Source organism: Salmo salar, chromosome 17 (genome assembly GCF_965601325.2).
Source record: "Salmo salar chromosome 17, fSalSal1, whole genome shotgun sequence".
NCBI lineage: Eukaryota > Metazoa > Chordata > Actinopteri > Salmoniformes > Salmonidae > Salmo > Salmo salar.
Window position 1 is genome coordinate 13537501 of NC_138307.1, and position 18123 is coordinate 13555623.

The following is an 18123-nucleotide window of genomic DNA, read 5'->3' on the forward strand; positions in this document are numbered from 1 at the left end:
CTCTCTCCCCCCTCTCTCCCTCTCTCTCTCTCCCCCCTCTCTCTCTCTCTCTCTCTCTCCCTCCCAGGCGGTGGATTCCCGGGACTCTGTTTCCATGGCTCTGTATTCCCAGTGTTTTTCCTGGATCATTCTCCGGATCAACCAGAAGATCAGAGGGAAAGACAACTTCAAGTCCATCGGAATACTGGACATCTTTGGCTTCGAGAACTTCCAGGTGAGGTGGTCTATTCCAACTTCCATCGTTGTCCAACACACACACACACACACACACACACTCACACGCACACATGCACGTATGGCTGACGGTTCGAAACCAGTTAATCTCTATCCCACTGAGCTATCACACTACACGCGCATATGGTACACAATCACATACACACACTCTTTCTCTCCATATCTCAAAGGTGTGTGTGTTGTTCCTCTAGGTGAATCGGTTTGAGCAGTTCAACATCAACTACGCCAATGAAAAGCTGCAGGAGTACTTCAACAAACACATCTTCTCTCTGGAACAACTGGAGTACAACAGGTACACACACACACACAGATATACATACACACACACACAGATACACACACACACACTGAGAAATACACACACACAGAGATATACACACACACACACACAAACACACAGATATATACACACACACAGATATACACACACACAGATACACACACACACACACACACACACACACACACACACACACACAGATATACACACACACACACTGAGATATACACACACACACACTGAGATATACACACACACACACCCTGAGATATATATACACACACACACACACACACACACATAGCTATATACACACACACAGATAGATACACACACACACACACACACATAGATATATATACACACACACACACACAGATATATACACACACACACAGATATATACACACTGTGGTGACTTTACCTTCATTAATCTGATGACTGTTATTTATTTAATCCACTAGCTATGTTTAATTATTACCCGATTTAAATTAATTGTGTAACAATTAACTCATTAGGATTTGGGGCACCACGGAAGAGGTTGTTTAAAGAGTTACCATATCCCGAATTAAATTCGAATGGTCTTAACCTATTCCATCCATAAAACAGTCAACGTATTAATCATTACCTCTTATGTCATCATTCTGAACAGTCGTAACCTCCTGTATCTACAAAAACCCCAGTCTTACTTATGATTCAGTGCTACACCAATTGGTTGAATGATTTATTTATTAGCTAACTAAATAATAACACAGAATAAACATACACCGTTTACATAAGACAAAAATATATGGACTGACAAAATATGGCGGCTTATACACAACGAATGAAGAGGGGTGGGGAGGAGAGAGCGAGAGAAAAAGGGACACTTATCGTGGATACATTTTAGAACTATTCTCACGTTAATCATATACGTTGCACACAAACCGCCGCCCGTTTGGAATAAGAAATCATGAATGTATTTACATGTGAGTGCCTTTGTTCAGTCAGAATCAGGCCTTCTTAGGAAGGATGTGGGTTGGCCTTTCAGCAGCACGCTGGTAAGGCTCTGATTGTCCGAAGGGGTCCGGATCGGTCTCTTCTACTGTTGTTCACTCTGGAAAATAGCCAGCCATGTCGACAGTTCCCATTGGTGATGAGCGTAGTAGGATAGTCTCACTTAGATGAGTTTTTCTCGATATCTGACTTAGGACAGCCAATCAACTGTGCCAGCGATTGTCTGAGGTGAGCTTCTCACCTCTTCCTCCTCGTGTTGATAGTCAGGATTTAAACCACTTTAGACGTGAGCTGCAACTCCTCGTCTTTCCTGGTCTAATGTTCATTTCGTTGGCAATGCTTTTTATGCACTCTCATCAAAAGGGGATTGTTCCATCAGTCTGACACGCTCTCCGACCTCACTCGGGCGTGGTTACTTACTATGCACAGTTTATAGGAGATAGATTCTCTCATACCTCCTAAAATCACATTCCTATCTTAACAAAAATACTTTCAGAATTATTCATATTATATACACAACGTTAAGGATGGAGACTTCATACCTGTAGTGTAAATACTTTTCAAGTTACAGTATTTATTTTATACCCGTTTTAATGACATCACAAAATAAAAAACAATATGACATTAGTTTTCTATAGCTCCCCACTGACCATTCCCTACATTCTTATGTTAGAAATATTGATCCAGTATCCACTTTTGACTGTGTTAGAGTTTAAGAGGGAAAACTGTCTGTGAAACAAAGACATTCCTTTGGTTGATACTAAAGGGGGAGAAAGAGCCCCCCTTTCTCCTGTAATTTACAACAGGGTGTAAACTTTACAACTGTCAAAACGGCCCAGTACCCTTCTCCCTTTTTCTGTGGGTGAGAGAAGGTCTGGTTATTGTCAATCATTGCCAAGCTGATCTTACCCATTGTGATCCTCACAGGACAGTAATGACAACACACACACACACACACACACACACACACACACACACACACACACACACACACACACACACACACACACACACAGAGAGAGAGAGATACACACACACTGAGATATACACACACACACTGAGATATACACACACAAACACACACGCTGAGATATACACACATATTCTGAAACAGAAACGACGTTGGGCTCTACCTGTGATAACGCTGTGTGTCCATAGAGAGGGAGTCCGGTGGGAAGCAATAGACTGGATGGATAACGCTGAGTGTCTGGACCTCATAGAGAAGGTAAGAGACCAAAGTTGTCTCCCAAATGGCATTCTACAGATGTAGGATATTAATTTGAGCCAGTGGATTGTTATTATGTGAATTATTATGTGGGAAAATCAAGTCTGATGACATTTCAAAGTGAAAATTACAAACTTCAGAAGCCTTTTTAAATCTCAAATACACTACAAGTTTAAAATGTCCAGTATTGCAAGAAAGTTCTCCTGCTACAGGGTGACCAAATTAAGATCCTACATCTGTATTCCCTATTTAGTCCATTACTTGGGCCCATGAAGTTCTGGCCAAAAAGAGTGCACTATATAGGGAATAGGGTGCTATTTAGGATTCAGCCCAACACTGGGGCTGATGTAATGTTAATGGGAAGTAGATTTAATCTGATGTTTTGGTTGTGTGTCTCTCCGCCAGAAACTTGGCATGCTAGCATTGGTCAACGAGGAGAGTCGCTTCCCCAAAGGGACAGACTTCACACTGCTGGAGAAACTACACAGCAGGCACTCTGTGAGTCATACAGTACACACACACACAGACCCACACAAACGACCCCGCCCCGCCCCACCCAACACAACACACACACCAAACACCACAGGTGGCTGGTGACACCTTCATTGGGGAGGATTGGCTCGTAGTAATGGCTGGAACAGAGTGTACTTAATGGTATAAAACTCCTCAAACACATAGTTTGATAGCAATCCATACACTCTATTCCACCATTATTATGCGCCGTCCTCCCCTTACCAGCCTCCTGTGACACACATACACATGCTACTATGTGACTGACATTCATTAATATGGTGGGATATAACTTGCCTCCTCCTCCCTCTGAAGACAAACCCTTACTATGTGAAGCCTCGACTGGCTGACCATCAGTTTGGCATCAGGCACTATGCTGGAGAGGTTCTGTATGATGTCACCGGGGTTCTGGAGAAGAACAGAGACACGTTCAGAGACGACATCCTCAACATGCTGAAGGAGAGCAGACTGGACTTCATCTATGATCTGTTTGAGAGAGTTGGCAGCAGGAACAGTGAGGAGACTCTGAAGATGGGAACAGCCAGACGCAAGCCTACTGTCAGTTCACAGTTTAGGGTGAGAGAAGGGGGGGTGTGTGTGTGTGTGTGTGTGTGTGTGTGTGTGTGTGTGTGTGTGTGTGTGTGTGTGTGTGTGTGTGTGTGTGTGTGTACTGATTCTCTGTGTCTATCTCTCAGGACTCTCTCCATTCCCTCATGGGCACTCTGAGTGTGTCCAACCCTTTCTTCGTGCGCTGCATCAAACCCAACAACGAGAAGGTTAGCATTATCTCTTACATATCTATGTCTTTCACACTACATATCTATATTAACCCCAAAAGTCCTACCTATCACTTTACATAAACTACATGACCAAAAGTATGTGGACACCTGCTCGTCGAACATCTCATTCCAAAATCATGGGCGTTAATGTGAAGTTGGTCCCCTCTTTGCTGCTATAACAGCCTCAATGGTTCTGGGAAGGCTTTCCACTAGATGTTGGAACATTGCTGCGGGGACTTGCTTCCATTCAGCCACAAGAGCATTAGTGAGGTGGGGCACTGATGTTGGGTGATTAGGCCTGGCTCGCAGTCGGCGTTCCAATCATCCCAAAGGTGTTTGATGGGGTTGAGGTCAGGGCTCTTCCACGCAGATCTTTACAAACCATTTCTATATGGACCTTGCTTTGTGCACGGGGGCATTGCCATGCTGAAATAGGAAAGAGCCTTCCCCAAACAAAGTTGGAAGCACAGAATCGTCTAGAATGTCATTGTATGCTGGAGCGTTAAGATTTCCACAGCCCCAGTCCATTATTCCTCTACCTAACTGTACAGTCGGCACTATGCATTCAGGCAGGTAGGATTCTCCTGGCATCCACCTAACCCAGATTTGTGCGTTGGACTGCCAGATGGTGAAGCGTGATTCATCACTCCAGAGAACGCGTTTCCACTGCTCCAGAGTTCAATGGCGGCGACCTTTACACCACTCCAGCCGATGCTTGGCATTGCGCATGGTGATCTATGGCTGCTCGGCCATGGAAGCCCATTTCATGAAGCTCCTGATGACCAGTTATTGTGCTGATGTTGCTTCCAGAGGCAGTTTGGAACTCGGTAGTTAGTGTTGCAACTGAGGACAGATGATTTTTACGCGCTTCAGCACTCAGCGGTCCCGTTCTGTGAGCTTGTGTGGCCTACCACTTCGCGGCTGAGCCGTTGTTGCTCCTAGACATTTCCACATCACAATAACAGCACTTACAGTTGACCGGGGCAGCTCTAGCAGGGCAGAAATTTGACAAGCTGAATTGTTGAAAAGGTGGCATCCTATGAAGGTGCCACGTTGAAAGTCACTGAGCTCTTCAGTAAGGCCATTCTAGTGTCAAGGTTAGTCTATGGAGATTGCATGGCTGTGTGCTCGATTTTATACACATGTGAGCAACAGGAGAGGCTAGCTGAATCCACTCATTTGAAGGGGTGTCCACATACTTTTGTATACACTACCGGTCCAAAGTTTTAGAACACCGACTCATTCAAATGTTTTTCTTTATTTTTACTATTTTCTACATTGTAGAATAATAGTGAAGACATCAAAACTATGAAATAGCACATATGGAATCATGTAGTAACCAAAAAAAATCTAAATATATTTTATATTTGAGATTCTTCAAATAGCCACCCTTAGCCTTGATGACAGCTTTATACACTCTTGGCATTCTCTCAACCAGCTTCATGAGGTAGTCACCTGGAATGCATTTCAATTAACATTTGTGCCTTTTTAAAAGTTAATTTGTGGAATCTATTTCCTTCTTAATGCATTTGAGCCGATCAGTGTTGTGACAATGTAGGGGGGTATACAGAAGATAGCCCTATTTGGTAAAATGTCATATTATGGCAAGAACAGCTCAAATAAGCAAAGACAAACGGCAGTCCATCATTACTTTATGACATGAAGGTCAGTCAATACGGAAAATTTCAAGAACTTTGAACGTTTCTTCAAGTGCAGTCGCAAAAACCATCAAGCGCTAAGATGAAACTGGGTCTCATGAGGACTGCCACAGGAAAGGAAGACCCAGAGTTACCTCTGCTGCAGAGGAGAAGTTCATTGGATTTACCAGCCTCAGAAATTGCAGCCCAAATAACTGCTTCACAGAGTTCAAGTAACAGACACATCTCAACATCAACTGTTCAGAGGAGACTGCGTGAATCAGGCCTTCATGGTCGAATTGCTGCAAAGAGACCACTACTAAAGGACACCAATAAGAAGAAGAAGAGACTTGTTTGGGCCAAGAAACATGAGCAATGGACATTAGACCAGTGGAAATCTGTCCTTTGGTCAGATGAGTCCAAATTGGAGATCTTTGGTTACAACTGGCATGTCTTTGTGAGACGCGGTGTGGGTTAACGGATGATCTCCGCATGTGTTTTTCCCACAGTAAAGCATGGAGGAGAAGGTGTGATGGTGTGGGGGTGCTTTGCTGGTGGCACTGTCAGTGATTTATTTAGAATTCAAGGCACACCTAACCAGCATGGCTACCACAGCATTCTGCAGCGATACGCCATCCCATCTGGTTTGAGCTTAGTGGGACTATCATTTGTTTTTCAACAGTTCAATGACCCAACACACCTCCAGGCTGTGTAAGGGCTATTTTACCAAGAAGGAGAGTGATGGAGTGCTGCATCAGATGACCTGGCCTCCACAATCCCCCAACCTCAACCAAATTGAGATGGTTTGGAATGAGTCTGATCGCAGAGTGAAGGAAAAGCAGCCAACAAGTGCTCAGCATATGTGGGAACTCTTTCAAGACTGTTGTAAAAGCATTCCAGGTGAAGCTGGTTGAGAGAATGCCAAGAGTGTGCAAAGCTGTCACCAAGGCAAAGGGTGGTTATTTGAAGAATCTCAAATATAAAATATTTGATTTGTTTAACGCTTTTTGGTTACTACATGATTCCATATGTGTTATTTCATAGTTTTGATGTCTTCACTATTATTCCAGAATGTAGAAAATAGTAAAATGAAGAAAAACCCTTGAATGAGTAGGTGTTCTAAAACTTTTGACCAGTAGTGTATATGGTGTACCTTTGTGTGGGGTAAGACACTCTTTACCAGACATCAAGCTCCTTGAACATAGGGTGACACAAATGTATATCAGAACAACTTATTGTAACCAAACACCTCTGACCTGTGACCCGTGTAGAACCCTAGCGTGTTTGACCCGGAAGTGGTTCTGAACCAGCTGAGGTATTCTGGAATGTTAGAAACAGTTAAGATCCGCCGGGCCGGCTTCCCTGTCCGCAGAACCTTCAAAGACTTCTTCAGCCGGTCAGTGTGCGTCTGGTGTGCGTCTGTCTGTCTGTCTGTCTGTCTGTCTGTCTGTCTGTCTGTCTGTCTGTCTGTCTGTCTGTCTGTCTGTCTGTCTGTCTGTCTGTCTGTCTGTCTGTCTGTCTGTCTGTCTGTCTGTCTGTCTGTAAGTGTGTCTGTCTGTCTGTGTAAGTGTGTGTGTGTGTGTGTCTGTCTGTGTAAGTGTGTGTGTGTGTGTGTGTGTGTGTGTGTGTGTCTTCCCTTTGCCTCTCTGTTTGTAATTCTCTCTCTGGGCTAGTGTATGTAAATAAACTTTCTTTGTTTTAACTTTGTTACTCTTTCACTTCCTCTTTCTCCACCCCTGTCTTCCTCTCTCTCAGGTATCAGATCATTCTGCAAGAGAAGGTGAGTGGAGCGGGGGATGATAAGAAGAGGAGTACAGACCTACTGACCAAATATGACCGTGCCAAGAAGGAGTGGCAGCTGGGAAAGACCAAGGTAAGACTGTAGCAGAACTTTAGTGGACTTGACACCTGTGGATGCCAACAGATGTTGAAGTGACATTTCACCCTGCCCACCTGACCCCTCAACCTCTCACCCCTGACGTCACACCTCTGACCTCTAGGTGTTTATGAAGGAGTCTCTGGAACAGCGTCTGGAGAAAGAGAGAGACGAGGTTCGCCGTAAAGCAGGCATGGTCATCAGAGCTCACATCCTCACCTACACCGCCAGGAAGCACTTTAAGCGTGTGAAGGGGAGCGTCATCACCCTCCAGGGGTACCTTCGTACCCACATACAACGGAAATGGTTTCTACGGCGATGCTTGGCGACGCGGGTACTCCAAAAACACAGACGAGGACAGGTGGCCCGCGCAAGCTGCCGCAAACTCAGAGAGGAGAGGAGGAAGAGAGAGGAGGAGGAGACGAAGAAGAGAGAACAGGAGGAGGGGAAGAAGAAGGGAGAGGATGCGGGCGAGGGGAAGAAGGAGGGAGAGGTGGAAGGAGAGAAGGAGGGAGGAGTAGAGGCAAAGGCCGCTCAGGGTTCTGAGGTGAGCTTTCTCTTCTCTACTCTTTTCTCTGCTCACCCCTCTTTTAGAAAATGGTCTGGTCCTGAGGCCATAGACTATCATAGGAATGGGCTCATCCATGTCATCAGACATGAGATGACACCTGACGTTCTTTATCATTTCCTCTCTTTCTCTCCCTCTCCACTCCATTGTGTCTCTCTCCCTTTCCTCCCTCCGCCTTCCCCCTCCTCCCTCTCTCCCTTTCCAGAAAAAGGAAGGAAAGACGGAAGAAGAGGCCCGTCAGATGGAGGAGATCTTGCGTATAGAGTTGGAGATCGAGCGCCTGCAGAAACAGAGGGAGGATGGGGTCTCCCAGCTCTGTGAGTCCTCCAGGCAGGAGCTCCGGCTACGCCGGGACGCAGAGATCAAGAGGCTGAAGAAGGAGGCCTCTCGTAAGGCCACAGAACTAATCGACCTCCTGGACTTTGGAGGTCTGGATCCCAGTTTAGCCACCGCTGCTAGCGCTAGCGCAGAGGTTGGTGTTCCGTATTTCCTGAAGAGTGTTGAGGTTGTTCTTCTGTGTCCCCCTCCTGTGTCAAGTTGGATATGCTTAAAACATATCTGGCCTTATCTGCCCTGACACTAACCCGTTTTCTCCCTGTCCTCCAGCGGCTCCAGGAGGACCCAGGCATGGCCACAGCCGTAACCCAGAAGGAGGAGGTAGACGAGGGCTTCCATGCCGAGGAGGAGTGCACTGTCCCTCTCCTCCCAGACTTCCCTCCTCCAGCCGAGGCTGACGCTGCCGTGGACCAGGATATGTTCGCCCACCTGCCGCCCCCTCCACCCGCCTTCGCTGAGGGCTCTACTGCTACACCACCTCCCCCTCCCCTCGATTCATCCTCACCCACTCCCGTCCCTCCCCCACCTCCCCCCCCACCACTGCCTCCTGGAGAGGGGGAAGGAAAAGGAAAAGAGGGGGAGAAAAAAGAGGGTGATGGAGGGAGGACAGAGAGTATCTTGAGCCTCGGAGAAGGGGAGGAGCCGATCTACAGCATGCCGGTGGACAGCGGCGAATCAGATTACGACGAGGAGGAGGGCTCTGTCACCGCGGGAGACGATGGTTCCGCATCCGGGCAGAATAGCAACAGAGGCAGCGCGGCCATGACAGAGGAAGAAGCTCTGAGGAAGTCCACGTGTACCAACGCCAGCATAGAATCATACAGGGGCAGCTCTGACTCAGTTAGTACACACACACACACATATTCACACATATTCACACATACACACACACATATTCACACATACACACACACAGACACACACACACAAACACACACATTCACACGTTATTGCTGTGTATATTTATGAGGCATATTGGATGTGCATGTAATTGCCAAAATAAAGGAAACACCAACATAAAGTGTCTTAATAGGGTGTTGGGTCACCACGAGCCAGAACATCTTCAATGCACCTTGGCATATATTCTACAAGTGTCTGGAACTCTATTGGAGGAATGCGACACCATTCTTCCACAATAAATTCCATCATTTGGTGTTTTGTTGATGGAAAACTGTCTCAGGCGCCACTTCAGAAACTCCCATAATTGTCCAATTTGGTTGAGATCTGGTGACTGAGACGGACATGGTATATCGTGAAACATCAGCAAGTTGAAGCAGTCTTTGTCACTGAAGCTCCTGCCAAATGTGCCCCAACAGTCTCCCCTCTGTCAAAGTCACTGAGATCTCTTCTTCTAGCCATGGTCACCAAAATAATGGGCAACTGGGTCTGCCCACCATTTGTATACATAACCATAAGCATGATGGGATGTTAATTCCACACCTGTGTGGAAGCACCTGCTTTCAGTACACTTTGTATCCCTTATTTACTAAAGTGTTTTCTTTATTTTGGCAGTTACCTGTGTGTGTATATATATATATATATATATATATATATAATACACATATATATATACACATACATACAGTTGAAGTCGGATGTTTACATACACCTTAGCCAAATACATTTAAACTCCATTTTTCACAATTCCTGACATTTAATCCTAGTAAAAATTCCCTGTTTCAGCTCAGTTAGGATCACCACATTATTTTAAGAATCTGAAATGTCAGAATAATAGTTGAGAAAATTATTTATTTTAGCTTTTATTTCTTTCATCACATTCCCAGTGGGTCAGAAGTTAACATACACTCAATTAGTATTTTGTAGCATTGCCTTTAAATTGTTTAACTTGGGTCAAACGTTTCGGGTAGCCTTCCACAAGCTTCCCACAATAAGTTGGGTGAATTTTGGCCCATTCCTCCTTACAGAGCTGGTGTAACAGAGTCAGGTTTGTAGGCCACCTTGCTCGCACACGCTTTTTCAGTTCTGCCCACAAATTTTCTATAGGATTGAGGTCAGGGCTTTGTGATGGCCACTCCAATACCTTGACTTTGTTGTCCTTAAGCCATTTTGCGTGTGGTCATTGTCCATTTGGAAGACCCATTTGTGACCAATCTTTAACTTCCTGACTGATGTCTTGAGATGTTGCTTCAATATATCCACATAATTTTCCATCTTCATGATGCCATCTATTTTGTGAAGTGCACCAGTCCCTCCTGCAGCAAAGCACCCCCACAACATGATGTTGCCACCCCCGTGCTTCACGATTGGGATGGTGTCCTTCGGCTTGCAAGCCTCCCCCTTTTTCCTCCAAACATAACGATGGTCATTATGGCAAAACAGTTCTATTTTTGTTTCATCAGACCAGAGGACATTTCTCCAAAAAGTACGATATTTTTCTGGAATTTTCCAAGCTGTTTAAAGGCACAGTCAACTTAGTGTATGTAAACTTCTGACCCACTGGAATTGCCATACAGTGAATTATAAGTTAAATAATCTGTCTGTAAACAATTGTTGAAAAAATGACTTGTATCATGCACAAAGTGGATGTCCTGACCGACTTGCCAAAACTATAGTTTGTTAACAAGAAATTCGTGGAGTGGTTGAAAAACGAGTTTTAATGACACCAACCTAAGTGTATGTAAACTTCCGACTTCAACTGTATATAATAATTGTATAAGCTAACTGTGTCCAGTACGTTTAGAGTGAGTGATGATGGTGTTAGTGTGTTATATTGCTGTATAGACAGACAGACAGACAGACAGACAGACAGACAGACAGACAGACAGACAGACAGACAGACAGACAGACAGACAGACAGACAGACAGACAGACAGACAGACAGACAGACAGACAGACAGACAGACAGACAGACAGACAGACAGACAGACAGACACAGACAGACAGACAGACAGACAGACAGACAGACAGACAGACAGACAGACAGACAGACAGACAGACAGACAGACAGACAGACAGATAGATAGATAGATAGATAGATATTGAGGTATATATATCTGTGTTGTCCAGTACATAGAGAGTGATGATGAGCATGATGGGCTGTTGGACACCGATGAGGAGGTACACAACGGCAGGGTCACTCTTCTCAACGGGAACGGACCTCCGTACTTCCATAGCTACCTCTACATGAAGGGTGAGTACAAACACACACACATACAAACACACAAACACACGCATACACAGCACTTACACACAGCCCATGTTTCTCTCCCATCCCTTTAACTGGTCGTAGTGGCATAATAAACATGCATGATACTGTGTGTGTGTGTGTGTGTGTGTGTGTGTGTGTGTGTGTGTGTGTGTGTGTGTGTGTGTGTGTGTGTGTGTGTGTGTGTGTGTGTGTGTGTGTGTGTGTGTGTGTGTGTGTGTGTGTGTGTGTGTGTGTGTGTGTGTATCTCTCAGCTGGTCTGATGATCCCATGGCGCAGGCGGTGGTGTGTGTTGAAGGATGAGACCTTCATGTGGTTCCGCTCCAAACAGGAGTCCCTCAAGTCTGGCTGGCTCCATAAGAAGGGAGGAGGACTGTCCACTCTGTCCCGCAGGTTGGGGTGTGTGTCTGTTTGTTTAGAGGGGGATTAGAGGGGAGTATGTGTGTGTGTGTGTGTGTGTGTGTGTGTGTGTGTGTGTGTGTGTGTGTGTGTGTGTGTGTGTGTGTGTGTGTGTGTGTGTGTGTGTGTGTGTGTGTGTGTGTGTGGTGTGTGTGTGTGTGTGTGTTAACCCCTACACCCTACCTCGCCCTGCAGGAACTGGAAGATGCGATGGTTTGTTCTGAGGGAACACAAACTGATGTACTTTGACAACGACAGCGAGGAGAAACTGAAGGGAACCATCGACATCCGCGCCGCCAAGTAAGACTCTAGAGCAATGCATTGTGGGTATTAGTCTTAAGCCCTATCCACAATGTAACTCATTGACAAAGCAAAACGTATTTCCTTCCCTCTCTGTTCCTCACAGAGAGATCGTGAACAACCATGAGAAGGAGAATGCGTTGAACATCGTGACAGATGAGAGGACGTACCAGGTGTTTGCTGAGTCGCCAGAAGACGCCAGGTATGGAGACACCAAAGTGTTTGACTTATGTTATTGGCCTCTAATAACCAACCTCTTAGAACCCTAGGATTCAGATCTGTGGATTTTCACAGAGAAGGGAGACATGATGCCAATGAATAGAACAGTAATGTCAATTTTCATCTGAAATTGTTCTCTCTCCCTCTCTCCCCTCTCTCCCTCTCTCTCTTACTACCCTCCTCTTGCTCTCTCTCTCTCTCCCCTCTCTCCCTCTCTCTCTTACTACCCTCCTCCCTCTCCCTCTCTCCCCCCCCTCTCTCTCTCTCTAGCGCGTGGTATAACGTCCTCAGTAAGGTTCATGTGTACACTCCCGAGCAGCTGATGGACATGTCTCATGAACAGGCCAACCCCAAGAACGCTGTGGTCAGAGTCTACACAGCTTCTAACCATGTTATACACATGTTATAATTACCCCACGCGTGTTATACCATAATATGCCATAATAATAGAGTATGTCATGTCATGTTATAGGGAACTCTGGACGTGGGGCTGATTGACTCAGTCTGTGCCTCTGACAACCCAGACAGGTATGATCTAGTTCCTGTGGTTGGCAGGGTTTGGGATGATAAATTAGATGTGTGTTATGTATCGGTATCTAAATGTGTGTGTGTGTGTGTCCAGGCCCAACTCCTTTGTGATCATCACAGCGAACCGTGTGATCCACTGTAACACTGACACTCCGGAGGAGATGCACCACTGGATCAGCCTGCTGCAGAAACCTAAAGGAGACACCAAGATAGACGGACAGGAGTTCCTGGTTCGGGGTGGGTAACACACAAACACACACAGAGACACACACAGAGGCACACTCACATACACACACGTGTGTGTCTGACTGAGTTGGAACATAGGTCTACTGTGCACCGTTTTAGTCTTCAGGTCTCAGACAATGTTACTCATTACACACCCACACACAACACTGGTACACAACTCAACCACACAGTTATTGTATGATGGCCCACAAGTGATACCTTTGCTCTCTCTCTCTCTCTCATCTCCCTCTCTCTGTATTACTCTCCTCTCTCTCTCACTCTCTCTCTCTGTATCACTCTCCCCTCTCTCTCTCTCTCTGTATCACTCTCCTCTCTCTCTCATCTCCCTCTCTCTGTATCACTCTCCTCTCTCTCTCGCTCTTATCTCCCTCTCTCTGTATCATTCTCCTCTGTCTCTCTCTCTGTATCACTCTCCTCTCCCTCTCTCTCTCTGTATCACTCTCCTCTCTCTCTCTCTCATCCTCCTCTCTCTGTATTACTCTCCTCTCTCTCTCGCTCTTATCTCTCTCTCTCTGTATCATTCTCCTCTGTCTCTCTCTGTATCGTTCTCCTCTCTCTCTCTCTCTCTCTCTCTGTATCACTCCTCTCTCTCTCTCTCTCTCTCTCTCTCTCTCTCTCTGTATCATTCTCCTCTGTCTCTCTCTGTATCGTTCTCCTCTCTCTCGCTCTCTCTCTCTGTATCACTCTCCTCTCTCTCTCTCTCTCTCTCTCTCTCTGTATCACTCTCCTCTCTCTCTCTCGCTCTTATCTCCCTCTCTCTGTATCATTCTCCTCTGTCTCTCTCTGTATCGTTCTCCTCTCTCTCTCTCTCTCTCTCTGTATCACTCTCCTCTCTCTCTCTCTCTCTCTCTCTCTCTGTATCATTCTCCTCTCTCTCTCTCTCTCCCTCTCTCTGTATCACTCTCCTCTCTCTCTCGCTCTTATCTCCCTCTCTCTGTATCGTTCTCCTCTCTCTCTCTGTATCACTCTCCTCTCTCTCTCGCTCTTATCTCCCTCTCTCTGTATCACTCTCCTCTCTCTCTCGCTCTTATCTCCCTCTCTCTGTATCATTCTCCTCTCTCTCTCTCTCTCTGTATCACTCTCCTCTCTCTCTCGCTCTTATCTCCCTCTCTCTGTATCGTTCTCCTCTCTCTCTCTCTCTGTATCACTCTCCTCTCTCTCTCGCTCTTATCTCCCTCTCTCTGTATCATTCTCCTCTGTCTCTCTGTATCACTCTCCTCTCTCTCTCGCTCTTATCTCCCTCTCTCTGTATCATTCTCCTCTCTTTCTCTCCCTCTCTCTGTATCATTCTCCTCTCTTTCTCTCCCTCTCTCTGTATCGTTCTCCTCTCTCTCTCTCTCTCTCTCTGTATCGTTCTCCTCTCTCTCTCTCTCTGTATCGTTCTCCTCTCTCTCTCTCTCTGTATCATTCTCCTCTCTCTCTCTCTCTGTATCGTTCTCCTCTCTCTCTCTCTCTGTATCATTCTCCTCTCTCTCTCTCCCTCTCTCTGTATCATTCTCCTCTCTTTCTCTCCCTCTCTCTGTATCGTTCTCCTCTCTCTCTCTCTCTCTCTCTGTATCATTCTCCTCTCTCTCTCTCTCTGTATCGTTCTCCTCTCTCTCTCTCTCTGTATCATTCTCCTCTCTCTCTCTCTCTGTATCGTTCTCCTCTCTCTCTCTCCCTCCTACCCCTAGGTTGGCTCCAGAAGGAGATGAAGACAGGAACTAAGAGTAATGTTCTGAAGCTGAAGAAACGCTGGTTCGTGTTAACCCATAACTCCCTGGATTACTACAAGAGCTCTGAGCGAAACTCCTCCAAGATGGGAACCCTGGTCCTCAACTCCCTCTGCTCTGTCTTTCAACCTGAGGAACGAGTGCACAGAGAGACAGGTGAGAGAGGGAAGGAATGGAGGGTGTAGGGGATCGGGGGTAGGGTCTATACTGATGCCCTTGTTGTCTTTTGTAGGGTACTGGAACATCGTAGTGCACGGTAGGAAGCACTCGTATCGCCTCTACAACAAGATGCTGAACGAAGCTCTGAGATGGATAGCAGCCATACAGGCTGTGATAGACAGCAAGACACCCATAGAAACACCGACACTACAGCTCATCAGAGATATCAAGGACAGCAGTTTGAACCCTGAGGCGGTGGAGCAGACCTACAGGAGGAATCCCATCCTCAGATACACTCAGCACCCTCTACACTCCCCCCTACTGCCACTACCCTACGGAGAAGTCAGTAAGTAGAGTGGACCGTCACAATACAGCCTGCATCATAAACATGGTACTGTCACTTCCTGGTAATCCTCCTGATACTGTCACTGACTTGAACATGAATGAATTTGATGAGAACTTTTCTTTCCTTCTCTCCCCCTCCTCCCTCCTTTCTTCTCCCCATCTCCTCCATCCCTTCCTCTCCTCCCCCCTATATCCCTTCCTCTCCCCCCCTCCTTTCCTCTCCCCCTTCCTCCCTCCCTTCCTCCCCTCCTCTCCCCTCCAGTCCAGAGGCAGCAGGGCTATGCCAGTCTTCAGGATGAAGCGATCCGAGTGTTTAACTCTCTTCAGGAGATGGAGACTCTGGCAGACCCTGTTCCTATCATACGGGGGGTACTGCAGACCTGTCAGGACCTGAGACCTCTCCGAGACGAGGTACACACACATGGGCACATACACTCTTAGAAAAAAAGGTGCTATCTAGAACCTTAAAGGGTTCTTCAGGTGACCCCGTAATAGAACCCTTCGAAGAACCCTTTTTGGTTCCAGGTAGAACCCTTTCCACATGGAACCCAAAATGGTTCTACCTGGAACCAAAAATAGTTATCTTATGGAGACAGCTGAAGAACACTTTTGGAACCCTCTTTTCTAAGAGTGTATACGGGTGCACATAGAGCCACACACACACACACTCACACACACACACACACACACACACACACACACACACACACACACACACACACACACACACACACACACACACACACACACACACACACACACAGGCGCATACGCATACAAACACTCTCCTACTCACTCACTCTCTTTCCACTCTCTCCAGGTATACTGTCAGGTGATCAAGCAGACCAATCACGTGCCTCAGCCCAATCAGCCCAATCAGCGGGCTCATTGGCACCTCCTCACCTGTATGAGCTGTACCTTCCTCCCAAGCCGGACCATCCTCAGATACCTGCGCTTCCACCTCAAAAGGTGTGTGTGTGTGTGTGTGTGTGTGTGTGTGTGTGTGTGTGTGTGTGTGTGTGTGTGTGTGTGTGTGTGTGTGTGTGTGTGTGTGTGTGTGTGTGTTCCCAAGAGGTGAGTGCGTGTCCCAGGTGTTAGTTTTTACTGGGTTTATTTAGAACCTAACAGACAACTTGGAAAAGCTCAAACCAAGTTTATTCACCTAATGGGTCAAACAGCTGAACAGACAAAGACATGTTCCCACCAGCACAAGTATATATACCTTACTTTAGGTGAAGTCTCCTCCTCTTCTCTAAACATGACTTATTTGTTGCTAGGCAGGAAGTTAAGTGATGTGGGTAATAAACTGTTCCTTCTCCCTAAAATGTGACCGGACCTGACCTCAGCCCACATTCCTCCCTAATCCACAGCTATCCACCCTTACTTAGTAATATTCCAAGCCCTTGGCTCATATCCAACCTTTAATTGACCCCACCATTTACATTCCTCCTACAGATAACCATTCACTTCCGGTGTATCAAGTCTTTCAAAATACAACAACTGAAACCGGACTGTGTCTCCTTTCCATAGGATACCTGATGTCTAACATGTTCTGACAGAAAACGTTCTGCATTCCCCTCTCTCCCTCAGTACCACGAACAAGGACATTTCATATTTCAACTTTAGAAGTCAGAACCCATCACAGGTGTAGAGATTTGTATTAGTGTGTATGTGTGTGTGTATCGTGACTGTCTCTGTGTGTGTTCTCCCAGGGTGCGAGAGCATTTCCCCAACACAGAGATTGAGCGTTATTCTGCTTTTATCAATGAGTCTCTGAAGAAGACCAAGACCAGGGACTTTATTCCGTCTCAGGAGGAGATCGTGGCCCTACTGGTGAGGCAGGAGATGACAACTACAGTCTACTGCCATGGAGGGGGCTCCTGCAAGATCTCCATCAATTCACACACCACCGCTGGAGAGGTACACACACACACACACACACTGACGGGACAAAACATTAAGAACACCTGCTCTTTCCTTGACATAGACTGACCAGGTGAATCCAGGTGAAAGCTATGATCCCTTATTGATGTCACTTGTTAAATCCACTTCAGTCAGTGTAGATGAAGGGGAGGAGACAGGTTAAAGAAGGTTTTTTAAGCCTTAAGACAATTGAGACGTGGATTCTGTTTGTGTGCCATTCAGAGGGTGAATGGGCAAGACAAAATATTTAAGTGCCTTTGAACGGGGTGTGGTAGTAGGTGCCAGGCGCACCGGTTTGTGTCAAGAACTGCAACGCTGCTGGGTTTTTCACACTCAACAGTTTCCTGTGTGTATCAAGAATGGTCCACCACCCAAAGGACATCCAGCCAACTTAACACTACTGTGGGAAGCATTAGAATCAACATGGGCCAGCATCCCTGTGGAACGCTTTCAACACCTTGTAGAGTCCATGTCCTGATGAATTGAGGCTGTTCTGAGGACATCTCAATATTAGGAAGGTGTCCTAATGTTTAGTATACTCAGTGTATACACACTCACATGTCTCTGTAACATCTCTCCTTTGTGTGTGTGGTGTGTGTGTGTGTGTGTGTGTGTGTGTGTGTGTGTGTGTGTGTGTGTGTGTGTGTGTGTGTGTGTGTGTGTGTGTGTGTGTGTGTGTGTGTGT

At 46.2% G+C, this 18123-nt stretch overlaps 1 protein-coding gene across 2 annotated transcripts in view; it reads left to right on the forward strand.

Moving 5' to 3' along the window:
* LOC106575406 (unconventional myosin-X) overlaps positions 1-18123 on the forward strand; it is an 89601-nt gene that overhangs the window by 65858 nt on the left and 5620 nt on the right. Inside the window, exons 12-34 of one of the 2 annotated variants that reach the window (XM_082963471.1) lie at positions 68-214; positions 426-526; positions 2669-2735; positions 3141-3233; positions 3561-3821; positions 3941-4021; positions 6933-7057; positions 7417-7534; positions 7662-8084; positions 8311-8577; positions 8712-9281; positions 11469-11592; positions 11862-12000; positions 12202-12306; positions 12413-12508; positions 12796-12889; positions 12998-13053; positions 13148-13290; positions 14973-15167; positions 15244-15516; positions 15778-15926; positions 16336-16484; positions 17228-17435. In XM_082963471.1, coding sequence (XP_082819597.1) covers positions 68-214; positions 426-526; positions 2669-2735; positions 3141-3233; positions 3561-3821; positions 3941-4021; positions 6933-7057; positions 7417-7534; positions 7662-8084; positions 8311-8577; positions 8712-9281; positions 11469-11592; positions 11862-12000; positions 12202-12306; positions 12413-12508; positions 12796-12889; positions 12998-13053; positions 13148-13290; positions 14973-15167; positions 15244-15516; positions 15778-15926; positions 16336-16484; positions 17228-17435 — 3984 coding nt within the window. Of the gene's footprint in view, positions 1-67; positions 215-425; positions 527-2668; positions 2736-3140; positions 3234-3560; positions 3822-3940; positions 4022-6932; positions 7058-7416; positions 7535-7661; positions 8085-8310; positions 8578-8711; positions 9282-11468; positions 11593-11861; positions 12007-12201; positions 12307-12412; positions 12509-12795; positions 12890-12997; positions 13054-13147; positions 13291-14972; positions 15168-15243; positions 15517-15777; positions 15927-16335; positions 16485-17227; positions 17436-18123 lie in introns of both variants that reach the window. The other variant, XM_082963470.1, reaches the window with a different exon arrangement.